Source organism: Kryptolebias marmoratus, linkage group LG2, assembly GCF_001649575.2.
Source record: "Kryptolebias marmoratus isolate JLee-2015 linkage group LG2, ASM164957v2, whole genome shotgun sequence".
Classification (NCBI taxonomy): domain Eukaryota; kingdom Metazoa; phylum Chordata; class Actinopteri; order Cyprinodontiformes; family Rivulidae; genus Kryptolebias; species Kryptolebias marmoratus.
Window position 1 is genome coordinate 24472864 of NC_051431.1, and position 13228 is coordinate 24486091.

General features: G+C 40.2%; 1 protein-coding gene across 1 annotated transcript in view; it reads left to right on the top strand.

Moving 5' to 3' along the window:
* Positions 1-312: 312 nt before the first annotated feature.
* The window catches only part of LOC108247331 (gap junction delta-2 protein), a 37009-nt gene continuing 24093 nt past the window's right edge, over positions 313-13228 (top strand). The window contains exon 1 of the mRNA XM_017435370.3: positions 313-1409. Coding sequence (XP_017290859.1) covers positions 1339-1409 — 71 coding nt within the window. The 5' untranslated portion in view covers positions 313-1338. The remainder of the gene's footprint in view (positions 1410-13228) is intronic.

The following is a 13228-nucleotide window of genomic DNA, read 5'->3' on the forward strand; positions in this document are numbered from 1 at the left end:
ACTCCCCTGTGTAAGCTCAGTATCCTCGCATAGCCTCAGCACATCTCTGCCTTTTACAGCTCTGTGGGAATGAGACTTTGTGTGCATAAGCAGCAATAACAAGAGGATGGCATAAAGCTAGATGAAGAATAAAACATTGTGTGAGATGAGTGTAAAAAAATTATTTTTTAATTTATTTTTTTATGCATGTGTGTGTGTGTTTTGGTGGTTGAGTAAAAAGAGATGAAGGGGATGTGCAGAATGAGGAAGAGGAGGAGGAGGAGGAAGGGGGGGATAAACATAGTGATGGAGAGTGAGTGAGAGGGAGCGAGAGAGGGTGGGGAGGAGCGGAGAGATGATTCCTCTCTAATCCTCTAGACACACGCTTGGTCTAGCTGCCTACTGGCTCCGAGAGAAAGAGGGAGACGGAGGTAGGTGAAGGCAACCAGAGAGAGACACCGAGAGGGGAATAAAGATGAAGGAACGGGAAGAAAGGAAAGCTGCCTCCCATAAAGCATGCTGAGAGACGCACAGAGACAGAGGGAGAAAAGTCTCACAGCGTAACGCAGGAGCCTGTGGAGGAGCACCATGCTTCATTCCTCCTGAACTACACCAGGAGACCAGGAAGGAGCAACAGGGGGGAAGGAACAGAAGGAATCTCTGGAAAATATCACAGAGCGACAGCAGAGAAGACTGAGGAGGAGGGAAAAGGAAGGAATGAAGAGGATGGAGGAGAGGAGCACGAGCAGAGAAACAGACCCCTGGTTCCTCCGGCTCACATGAGTGTGTGGACCTGCGCCTGGACAGAGTTACTAAGAGATGCTGTCAAAGAATGAGCGTGGAAGGGAGGAGTGTTAGTGTGCGGCTGACGGATGTCTGTTTGCACAAACTGTGGCTGCTTCCTAAAAGTCGCCAGAAGTAGAGGAGAGCCTGGTCTCTTTTAGACCAGGTGTGTGTGAGAACATATGGCAGAGCAGCTGTTCAGGAGGTAAACGGAGACCAGAGGAAGGAAACAAGAGGGACGACACACTCCCACGAGGAAGTGCATGACGACTGTGTGTATGAGTGAAGCGAGCACAATCCAGTCACCTAAGAGTTGCAGAAAAGGAGTGTAAGAGTGTTTTGAAACGGCACTCTACGAAAAAAAAATATGTGGAGATCACCGTGATGTCACTGAGCTTCCTCAGAGTCTGATACGCACCTGAAGCCACTCTCTACCTCATCTCAACACAACAAGTGGACTTTAAGACTTGGAGTGCAGCACTTTAACACCAGCACCGGGTCACCTGCTGACTGGGAAGCCGACTGAGGGGCCACTCCTGAGTTCCTGTGCCCAGTGGATGCCTCCCAGCTCCAGCCATGGGAGAATGGACCATCCTGGAGCGCCTCCTGGAGGCTGCTGTGCAGCAGCACTCCACTATGATAGGAAGGTGAGTGCTTGACAAAATACTGGGTTTGATTCTTGTGCCCAGGATGATTTTATTTCATCAGTTTGTGTTTCTGCTATGTCTACATACAGTATTTAAAATATAATGTCCGTAACTTGCATGCAGAGTATAAATCTATTTCTGCTGTCAATCAATGATTCCTGTTCCTGAGCGGCTGATTGTGAAGTGAATGGGGGCTTTAGTCGCTTTAATCCTCCTGAGTGACATGATGGGATGGTTTTGTGGCAGTAAGGGACATCATTAGTCCACACAAAAGGCTTTAAATATCAGGGGATCCAGAGTAGTGTGAAGACATCTCTCTTGAGATGTCCACACTGCCAACATTTACAATTGTTGCTGCCTTTTCATGCTGTCTTTGTTTTTTTTTCGCCCACTGCTGAAAGACAAAATGCATCAATCTCTTTATCCATGTCTGTGTGTGTCTGTGAGCAAAATATTTTATGAACTACTAGATGGATTTTAATGACATACTCGGAAAGTAATCATTGAATGTACTTCTATAACTGATTAACCTTTGGAGCTAACCCAATTTAAATTGTCTGTCACGGCTAAACAACCCTGTTAAACACAAAAAAGGCAATAAATTTGTACATTTTACAGATACTGAGCTTAAATTTGGTGTGTTTCTGGCTAAGACTAATACCCAACACATACTCTGAGCACTACTCATCATGCGAGCTCTTTGATGAAAACTTTGGCATTAACCGTTGAAGTCAACCTTATCGATTTGTTAGAAAAATATCTCATGAAACACTGGATGAATTTTAATGACATTTTCAGGAAATAATCTTTGGATGTTCATCTAAACCTGATTAACTTTTGGAGGTAATCCAATTGAAGATGGCCACCTCAGCTGATCAAATCTGGTGTGGTAGTAGCTGAGAGTCACCTCCAACACATACTTATTGCACAAGTTGTTTTGACATTGCGTGATTGAGCATTCTTATTTTCAAGGTTTTACCAAAACCTTTGATGCCGTTAGTTTTTAGTTTAAAACTCTGGCATAAAATGTGGCAGGTCAGATTTATCCCTTCAAGGAACTCTGGGCCTTTAATTCCCTTCTGCTTTTACACCACAGCAGCTTCAGAAGACACAATCCTAAATGTGCATCATCTTCCTACATTATCCATTATAGTTTAACAAATGAAATCATTTTCCAAACCTAAAAAAAAGTCAGCGCACAGTTACAGCAGTAATGATTTATGCATTCCCCTACATCTTGAAATGTCTTGTATTTTGGTTTGTTGAACTCATTCTTGTTGGAATAGCAATAATTCATGAACGTTTTAGTCTAAGAGGAACACCGGCTCTGTAAAAAGGTAAAAAAAATTTACATCTTGCAAAAAAAAAAAACTATCATGGAAGCTGAAAGGTTGCTGAAACCACAGGTTTATCATTAAATTTACAACAAACTGTCTGAATGAGTAGATTAAACCAAAACTGATTCAATCTGCCTTTAAATATTGAGTGTGTAGATATCGGCCCCTCTGATTTAACAGATGTGAGGAAATACTCTAATTATAGAGGAAGATTTCTTTCAATAATAAGACCCTTAACTGTGAATTTTGAACCAGGGTATGACCTTCGAGTAATTTTGAGATCAGACTGAAAGCTAGTTAGAGCTGTTTCTTGTTGTGTTGTGATAAATGATCGGTCAGCGCTGCTTCCTCTCCTTCACGGCACACTTGAAGTGCACTGTTGCTCATCAACATGGCTAGTCATTCTGGCTGCAGGGTCTGCGCGAGAGTGAGAAAGAGAAGAGACAGAAACAGAGGGCTGCCAAAGACAAAATCACCAAGGAAGAACGATATCTGCAGAGGAGGTCAGGGAACAGCAATGTGAGAAAGTTCAGCTGGAGACCAGCAGAAGCAATCAGAATGTGCGATGTTGGAGACGTGAAACTGATGTCAGAGAAGAGGTGAAAAGAATGAATGAAAGCAAAAGCGGCAGGGAGCGGACACATGTCTCGGTCTGCAGGGCGTTGGTAGGAAGCCAAGCTTCAGGAGATGGAGCTGCACGTCGTGACCCAGGCAGGGTGACTGCAGCCAAAAAAAAAATCTTCTACGCACAGATTAAGTTTGTTGTCCAGACAGTCGAAATGTTTAGATAACGCATGAAACTGGAGAAGCCACAGAAATATTTTCCAGCAGCTCTATTTGGCCAGCAAAATGCATTGAATTATTCAGATGAAGGGAAGAATTTTATAATGTTCCCAAAGTCGGTCAATTTTAGGAAACTCTGAGTTCATTATGTTCCTACTTCTTCAAATGTCATTTAGTACAAGAGGCTGTTTTAAAAGAGGTCAGTGGTTACGATTTAGATGTAAATATCTAAATGTAATTACTTTCCTATTTACATTTTAAATATCTGCTGTGAGATGATCGGTTCATACAGTCGATGTTACGCTCTGCGGCTCTTTCATCGCCGCTGATTCAGAACAAAATGTGGTTGTATTGAAAAACAAAGACATTTGCATTTATTTCTAAAAACAGATCTACGGTTCTACAAGTGAGCAATCATTCACCCATCTATTTTCTTTACTCGCTTCTCCTTTCCAGGTCACGGGGAGCTGGTGCCCATCTCAGTGGGCAATCACTAAACCTCTAAATATCACATCTACTTTTAATCAGACTGAAGCTTTTGACGTCTCATCAAATGTTTTCCAACACGGTTGGACAGGATTGCCATAAAACTTTTAAAAGGTGACGCCTGCTGAAGTTACTGATCCTCTGATGGGCCCTCAAATGTCCCTCTAAGCTTCACAGCTGAGATTTTAAACAAACCGTGTTAATGTCTATTGAATGGATTGCTATTGGTCATTTAGAAGAGACCTTTGTATTCTCCACAAAATGGATCATCATAACCTTTTGGGGCTCTTACAACATATCTAATTTGTTGAGAGCTTTGATTTGTACCAAGCTAAGAATGATAATTAGAGATTAAAGACATTTATGGTGACTGGAAACTGTAAAAGGATGATATAGGCCCCGTCTACACTACACAGAATACCATTTAAACAAATATTTTTTTCCCATTTAAAATTGCTCACAAGTCCAACAAAAACACTGAAATACCCGTACCACAAGTTGGTGAGAATATCCACACTGATAACATATGAAAATACAGAGAAAGAACATTTCTAGCTGAGCCAAAGAGTAAACATTTCTAACATCATTAACTTAACTGGAAACCTCTTAAAGCATATAAAGTGAAACCTTTGCAGAAGCATTGCATTTTTAATGAAGCTAAAAGGGTTTTAAAGCTATCAACATTTACTATTTTGTATTGTTCACTTATTTGTCCATGTTTCAGTGCAATTATAACAAAAGTGTGATGACAAGTGATAGTTACACTGATATTATAAGTGTTTTAAATTTCAATCCCAGTTCCTCTGGTGTAAGATGAACTGACTTGACATCATTTTTATTTACCAAATCAGAGTTTAGTTCAATGTCTGTCTTTCTTTTAAATCTAATCTATTTCCTGTAGTTACCGGTGTTCCTCAGGGTTCTGTCCTTGGGCCACTTTTGTTCATTATATATTTGTAATAGTAATATTTAGTAACATATTTTTGTAAATTCAGTGTCAATTTTCATTGCTATCTAGATAACTCTACAATAAAATCTTAGTTCACATCAATTTTCTTTCAGTCAAACAAGTGACAAAACTGAGGTTCTCCTCGTTGAGACTAAATCAACTACTTCCAAACCCAATAGCTATTCCTAACTATTGTCATTCAAATTATTTTCCCTTCCCCTCAGGTTAAAAGTCTTGATAGAACTCTGTCCTATACAGCTCACATAAATAATGTGATCTGGTTTGCTTACTTTCATCTATGTAATACATACTGCGTCTGCTGGCCTCTCACACCAAGTTCTATTGCCATACTTACTCACTCCTTAGTAGCATCTTTTATTTATTGCTGTAACTCTCTTTTCTTTGGTTTTCTTCTCAAGTCCTTACATAAACTTCAGCTGGTTCAGAATTCAGTCGCCCGTATCATAACCAGAATGCCCTCTGTTACCCACGTTACTCCTGTCCTTCGAGAATGTCATTGGCTTCACGTTATTTGCTGCACTCAAGTCAAAAATCGGCTTCTCACTTTTACAGCCAACCATAACCTACAGTAGCTCCTTCGTCTGAACTCATCCATGTCAGTGTACTGTACCTTCCCGCACTCTCGGGTCATCTTCATCCAACCACCTCACCGCTATGGGAGGTGGGGTGTTGTGTTGCTCCACACCCCACCTCTGAACTCTCTCCCAGCAGATATTTATGTATATATACTACCTCTAGCAATACTTTTAAGTTGTGATTGAAAACCCACCTGTTCAAGCTTCCTTGTGCTGTTTGATTTTCACTTCAATTGTTTTACATTTAATATCTCTTTTATGTGTTTTTTTTAACCTTTTTATTGATGTTATTGTTCATCATTCTGCTTTAGCTTGTGAAGTGACCTTGGGCGTTCTGAAAGGCGCTTTTAAATAAAATGCATTATTATTGTTTTTAGTGTTTCTACTGTTATTGCTTCATAAACAAGTATAGGGAAGTATAGTCAGTTTGACGCTCTACTATCACTTCACAGTAAATTCATTTCTTAGCATTAAAATTCTGAAACAGTTTACTTGTTTCTGCAGAAACATTTCTTCACTGTATCTGCTATCTAATCTGGGCCGTCATGGCTGATAAGAGTTTTCAGAAAAGCACACGAATACACTCTCAGTCCTGAAACCCACTGGTCCTGCTGCTGCCGTTTCCACACCTTCATATTGGTCACAAAAAGTTGGCGTTTCGTGTTAGGAGACAATGGACAGGTTTGTGTCCCTGAAGCGATGCCAGCGGGGGTTTTCACGAGCCCAACATGGAAACAGCCGGCGTATCTGAGTCATTCGTCATACGTGAGTCACACACGCATTAGGGTGAATGTAGCACTCCTTTGTGTGAGATTACAGAGGCCCGTAGAGATTCCCTTCTTCGGTCATTTTCCATGCTCATGCGTGGTTTGCAGTCCTGTCTTCCTGTGTGTGTGTGTAATAACGTGCCAGTAGTGATATATTCCTGCTATTAGGAGCGGTGGGCAGGGTGATGGACTGTCTGATGGGCTGTGGCACTGCTGAGCCTGTTGGCACACAGCTTGTGAAGATCAACTATGATGAAGAACTCACCACCTAAGTACTATCAACACATTACTCACTCTGCCTCTGTGGCTTGGATCCCCCTAGGACACGTTCTTATTTGTGAGCCGGTATTGGTCCAACTGGCTCTGATAAACATGCAAATCTATCCTCCCACTCCCTCGTATTGATCTCCAATAATAGAGTGGAGAGTTGATCTTGATAGGAGGACTAATGAAACAGTCTATAGACCTGTCTATGTGGAAGACAAATGGACTCGCGGGTCATACTGACTTGGATGTTAGGTTGGTGATTAAAGCTCTAAGTATCTTATTGACTCTTTTTCTTGTTGAAATAAACCTTGATCACAGCTTCCTCAGTGAAAAGGACAGTCCTTAAACACTGTCCTTTTCAAAAGTGATCCCTAAAAGTCACTACTTAGAAGAGGCAGCCATTAACCAGATTGGTTAACACTTTTAAATGAAGCCGAGGTTAAACGACCGCACAGTCCAAATGCAAAATATTGTTTTTTTATGTGGGCTCTTTGTTTCCAGATTAATTCTTTTAGTCAAAAGTTCCACAAATATTTACAAAGAATATACAATAAAATTGAGCAAAATATGCAAAACAGTGGCACCAGAACACACTGTTCACCTGCCAGCAAACCAATGCAATATGGTGGAAATACTAGAAGTCTAAAAATAATTACACAAAACACGGATTTAGATATATAATGTCAACAATTGACCATAATTTTAGTCTTATTTATAATTTACTACCTTGATGTTTTGGAATGAATAAACAAATCACCTCAGGTGGTAATGACAACCACTCCTTGTCTTTCCTGACCGTTCTCCCAGACTTCCTGTTCTCTCTCTCCGGTTGCTGGTGCAGATTCTCAGTCATCCAGGACATGGTAAATCCAAAAAGTGTTCAAAAACAAAAACAACTAGACAACTGGTAAACGACTGGGTATCGCCAAGTCAATGGTAGAAAAGCCATCCAAGTCTTCATCCTTGGTATCAACAGAGACTTGTTCAACATCTGTGGAAATATGATAAAACTTAACTTTACGTCTTGTCACTTTCCACACAATCCACTACAGAGACAAAACCTAGTCTGGTTCTTGGACAGAGCCACACATCTTCTGACTTTAACCTGAGTTGGAATGACAACAACACCTGCAGGAAGTGGTGTTTTCACAGGTTCAGAAACCACTTGGCTATTCTTGTCTATCACATTTAAGTGACCTTTGACCATGACTGTAGCCACAGAAGCAGCTGGAAAACGCACTTTGTCTCTGCCAGCAACCATGACCATGGTCTTCTTTACAACAGTATACTTTTGGACTTTCTGGAAAGCAGTCCTCCAGCCTGAGTCAACAAAACTTTCAAACATTGTGTCCAGTTCTGCTGCAGCTAGATGATGACACCTGCTTATGATGTTCATTGCAGTGATACAGTGTTCTGTTTTATTGCAACAATCAGAAGCTTACAAAACCAAAATGCCACAGTTTGGGATCTTTAAACCCATTGTCTCAACTTCTAGTTCAACTTAGCCTTGGTAAAGGATTTAAATTTTGTTTGCAGCGGTATTTTTGGGCCAACCAGAAGTGACAATTGTAGAGTTACTGACCCCAAATAATTGTTTCCTAAAGTACACATCTTTGATGGTACTGACCTGACTACTGGTATCCAGCAAACAACAAGCTGGTACTTTCTTAACCCTCCCATGGCCTTCAGGTCAAATTGACCAAAAGTTACAAGGGCTTCTCTACCTCTCTTTGACTTCAGGAGGGTTAAGATTGAAATCCCTGCAGTGCCTGACTCACTGCAACCAGGGGTTCTCATTTCTCTGCTGACCAGATGTGTGAGAGCTTTCTGTATCTTAATACTGTTTCTGTGGACACTGTTTATCAGTAAACACTGGTGAAGTTTGAGGCTTGATACATCCTGAAGGAGAACAGTCAGGTCTTTTCACAGTTCTAATGAACAGCTCTTTGAACATCCTCAGGTTGGAGAAATAGAACTAATTAACTAATGGCTAGTCTGCACACAGTCAAGACCAGAGTAGACTGCTGCCATCTTAAAACAGAGCCACTCTACAAAATTTCATAGTGCTTTATAAAAACGCTATTTAATAGATCTGTACACAGCTGTCAATTTTATATTACATGGTTACGTAGAATTCTCTGGTTATTTGCGGGCACAAGTAGCAGCAGCAGCTAGCTGCAGCACTTCTGGTGCAGCCTGATTCACTTTGAACAAGAATAACATAATATTTCTGCTTGTATAATTGTGTAATGTGAAACTGACGGCAGTGTAACGATTTAAATAACAGCATTTTAATGAAATGCTATAGAATCTGGAAGATTATTGTTGTTTTAAGATGGCAAAATCCATTATTAACATGACTCTGATCAGACGGGACTGACAAGCTAATAATGACTTGTCTAAGCGGTGTCATTTCCAAAGTGGATTTAGAACAACTTTAATCTTCAAAATTCCAATGCAATTCTAAAAAATGCTATTATTTCAGCCTTTTTGCCACTGTTAATCTTATTTTACTCAGTTACTTTGATAGAAATATTAAAATATTCCCACTGGATGTGCGTCTGGCTGCAGCTAGCAGCTATTTACCCCTGAAAATAACTGCAGAATTTCATGTAAATAATAAAATCATGCAAAGTTGATGACAATGTAAAGTGTAAAAAAATAGCCTTTGCTTGAACCACTATGAATTTTTGAGGCGGGAGTTTTTTTAAGATAGCAGCACTTTGGTCTTAGCTGTGTTCTGACCAGCCGATAACTCATTAGTCCTGTCAAATGTAAACACTATTTCTCCAAACACAGGTCGTTCAAAAAGCTGTTCACAACAATCCTTTCCACAGACTTCCAATACAAAATGTCCAAACTAAGTTTTACAAAAAAGGCTTTAATATGGCCTAAATATCAAATACATTAGGAGAGAAGCACTTATTTTTTCTGACTTGTCACATTTAAAGACAGATTAGGTATTTTTTTGAGTTGTATTTTATTTCCACTTTTAAAGATTTGAGGCATTTAAATGCGTCACGTTTATTTGGAAAATAAATTATGTCTGATGGCACTGTCAGAAAGGGGTTCACTGTTACCGTTACTTGATCCAACTAGGACGTTGTCTGATGTGTTTGAGTGCGTAAAGCCTTAAAACAACTCAACACTTCCTGACATTCATTTAAGATAGTTCTTGAAGTTTTTTTTTTTCTTTTACCCACCTGAAGCAGTAAATAGAATCCCTAAAATAGAACAAGTCGTGCACTGTTTCCTTCTCTCTCCCACAGTCTGTCTGCAGGTTTTTTTTTAGTAGATGATCAAATGTGTGAGCATGTTTCCTGAAGAGCTTTATGTCACAGCTCAGCTATGGAGCAAAATGTGTATGTGCAGAGACCACGCGCACTGTTTTTAGCCCAGTCCGATGTACTCGCAAAAACAAAACCGATGTTTACCCATGAGCGGTATTTACACGCCACTCATTGTTGCCTGTGTTTGGTCGAAGGTTACAGCTCTCATCACTTGACCTTTAGCTCGCCGAGCCTTTATTTGAAGCGCTGACACCACCCCCACTACCCCCTCAACCCCCTCAACCCCCTCGGGTATTATGGTGATTTTTGTTTGTGCAGAGTTAGGCTTATCTAATGTTTGCTACATGGCAGGGGAGACGAAAGAGGCTGTCATATCGCCTCGCTGGTGGGAGATTCCCAGGAGAGAATGCTAAAAACACCCTTTCACCGAGGACCGAGCGAGACCTCCAACATTTACTCTGTCAGCCTACCCTCCTTCCCCCACCTCTCTCTGCTTTCACACTTCCTCCATCCATATGTGACAACCCTTGAGGTGCTGTTGGCTGTAAAGTCGGTGCCTTCTCAGCTCTGCCGTAAAAAAAAAATAAATAAAAAATAAAAAAATGACCTCACACATTCCACTGGGAGATTATGAATCACCGATGGGAGGCAGATGCACATCGATTTGTGGCATCTTTAAAAGCACCATACAGCAGCCACCTGCTAATAAAATTCACTTTGTGCGCAGCATCCTGCAAAATAATTGTGATTTCAAATATGTTTTTTTTTTTATATAGATGTCTTATAGCATTCATATCAGTGCTCATAGTGGGATTGATGTGGGATACTAGTCATACAAAGATCCAGGAAATGAGCCCTGGGAGCAGGAAGGAGCTTCTGTGTAGCCTTTCATGACTGGAGTAATACAACCAGGCTCCACAGGAACTACTAGAGGAAAAAAAAAAAGGGGAGAGTAAATTCACATAATTATGCAGATTCCATTTTTATGTGCTTCCTCTGCATCTATCCTCCATGTTCCAGCTACTCGTGTTAAAAATTAAACCGTCTGTCTTAGGGGCCGTCCACATGAGGAGCGTCATTTTGTGAATACTCAAACCTACGACCCGAGGGTGTCCTTTTCCTCTTGTTGCGTTTATATTTCGCACCCAGCACGTAAGCTTTATGCGCACGCTCCATACCTTGTTTCCCGTTATTATTTTCGTGGCAGCGTACATTGCATCGTTACTGCGGCGTTTTGCGTTGTTTTCAGAAACAGTGTCATGTTTTTAGAACAACAAATAAAAGAATTGTTTCGGAAAACTGGATTCCCATGTGAATAACTATTCCTCTCTGTAAACATTTGCATTTATGTAGTGCCTATGGAATATGCTGTAAATATGAGATGTGAGGGGTTTGTGGGTAAAGACATGGAGAATGAAGAGCTGGCTCAGGGGTCAGAGTTCAGGCAGGTTTCACCTTGCAGGGGCTCAGGTAGACGCTGTCATTGGCAGAGTGACTCATTAAGGCTTATAGTTTTACTGTTAGTCCATGGTTGCAGGACGGAGCAGCTACTGAGAGGTAAGTTTAACCCAGACCTTAACTCAGACACAAATACGGGGGAGCACTGCTGTAAAAACAGCACCACCAATTTAAAAAAAAATGCAATCTTCATTCTTAAATGATCTTTTTCATACCTGCGAAACACTAGGGGAATATCTTAGTCATTATAAAGTGGGGTTTTGTGGAAAGGTTATGAATAGTTATTATTTTACCTGTTGTAAACGTCGACATTAAAAGATGGGTGGAGCGTCTGGGTGTCCTCTTGTTGTTCAGAACCATAGCCAGCAGTATCCAGTTTATGGAAGCTGCCATGTTGGATCTGTGGGGCCAGAGGCCGTAAGCCCCGCCTACTCCTCCACTCACAATCATGGTGGGTTTTAGTCATTAAATAGCTTACTACAACTAAACATATTGAAAAAAAGGAATATTTGGAAATATGACAGGAAGGTAACAACTTGCATGAATTAACAAAAGTCAACACGTGAAAAAAAAATCTGAGGTGTATTTTTATTCTCGTTTGTTAACATGGACTGCAGCCAGTCTACAGGGGCACGCTTGCCATTTCAACTTCAACTTCCAGCATATGTCACTCTGTCTAGTTATTATTAATAAACTGTATGTTAATGATTGCAGATAGTTCTTTGCTTAATCTCAGTCTAAATCTGGCTGGTTTGATGAGCTATAATGACTATAAAACCATTTCTCCAAAACTGATGCTATTCAAGGAGCTATCTACAACATGTAAGATACTAACGTCTCATAACTTTTCTGCAAGGGCCCACTTCAGATTGGCTGGTATATCACTTTAAGTTAGGCAGGAATTACTGCTATAAATATTACTCAAATACAATCATGTCTCAATTTTTCTCCATTGTTTGTTCTTTGTACTGATAACTTTTTAGATATAAATTTCAATCTTCTTCACAGCTATTACCTTTCATTCATTTAGGAACTAGAAAAGGAAAATAATTGGCCAAACAGCTAACTCTTTCTTGCTGCTATGAATACATCCCAGCGTGCAGTCATTGTTGTTTTTCTTAGTAAATACATGTGAGAGCAGCAGCTGGGTTGGTGTTTGTACCTGCTAATGCACTCACACTCTTTTAAAACCAACTAACATCCTGACAGAATCACCCGCTGGGCTGAATATTATATGTTGTCACTAAATCGATGCTCGAACATCTCAATGTGAATCCTGTCAACACCAGGCCAGCGTTCATGTTGACATTATTTTAAAATGTACATGTTGAGTTTCATTCATATTGGCACAAGATAAAAATAAAATAGGCAAGAGTTTTTTTTTTCTTGTTATAATTTTGAATAATTAAAAGAAGCAGCTCATTAACTTTTCCCACTGGTGAAAAATGAATACCATCTCAGGTCAGATGAGATGTGCCGCTGAATCTTTCACATGAAATTCTTCAGTCATTTTAAAGAACATTTTCAGGAGGTGTTTGTTCTGTTCTGTTTTGATCAATGGTCAATATCTTACCTGCAGCAGGAACTGCTCAGTTTGAAGTATCTGACGGAAGTTTAAAGAAGCAGAAAACTGCTTTTTATTTGGACTCCCGTGAGAAAAGTTTTGCCTTTTATTCTAAACTGACAATGCTTAGTGATTTCTGCTGCAGGTAAGATACTGATTACTGATAACAAGTAAACAGAAAACAGCTAAAACACGTCCAGATTCCAGCTTGATCTTCTTATTAGTTTCTTGACTCAATCATGCTCGATCGGGTTTTCTATAAAATAACACCCAAAATTCCCCTGATGGCAGAAATATGTAAATTAATCTGTAACTGTGCAGA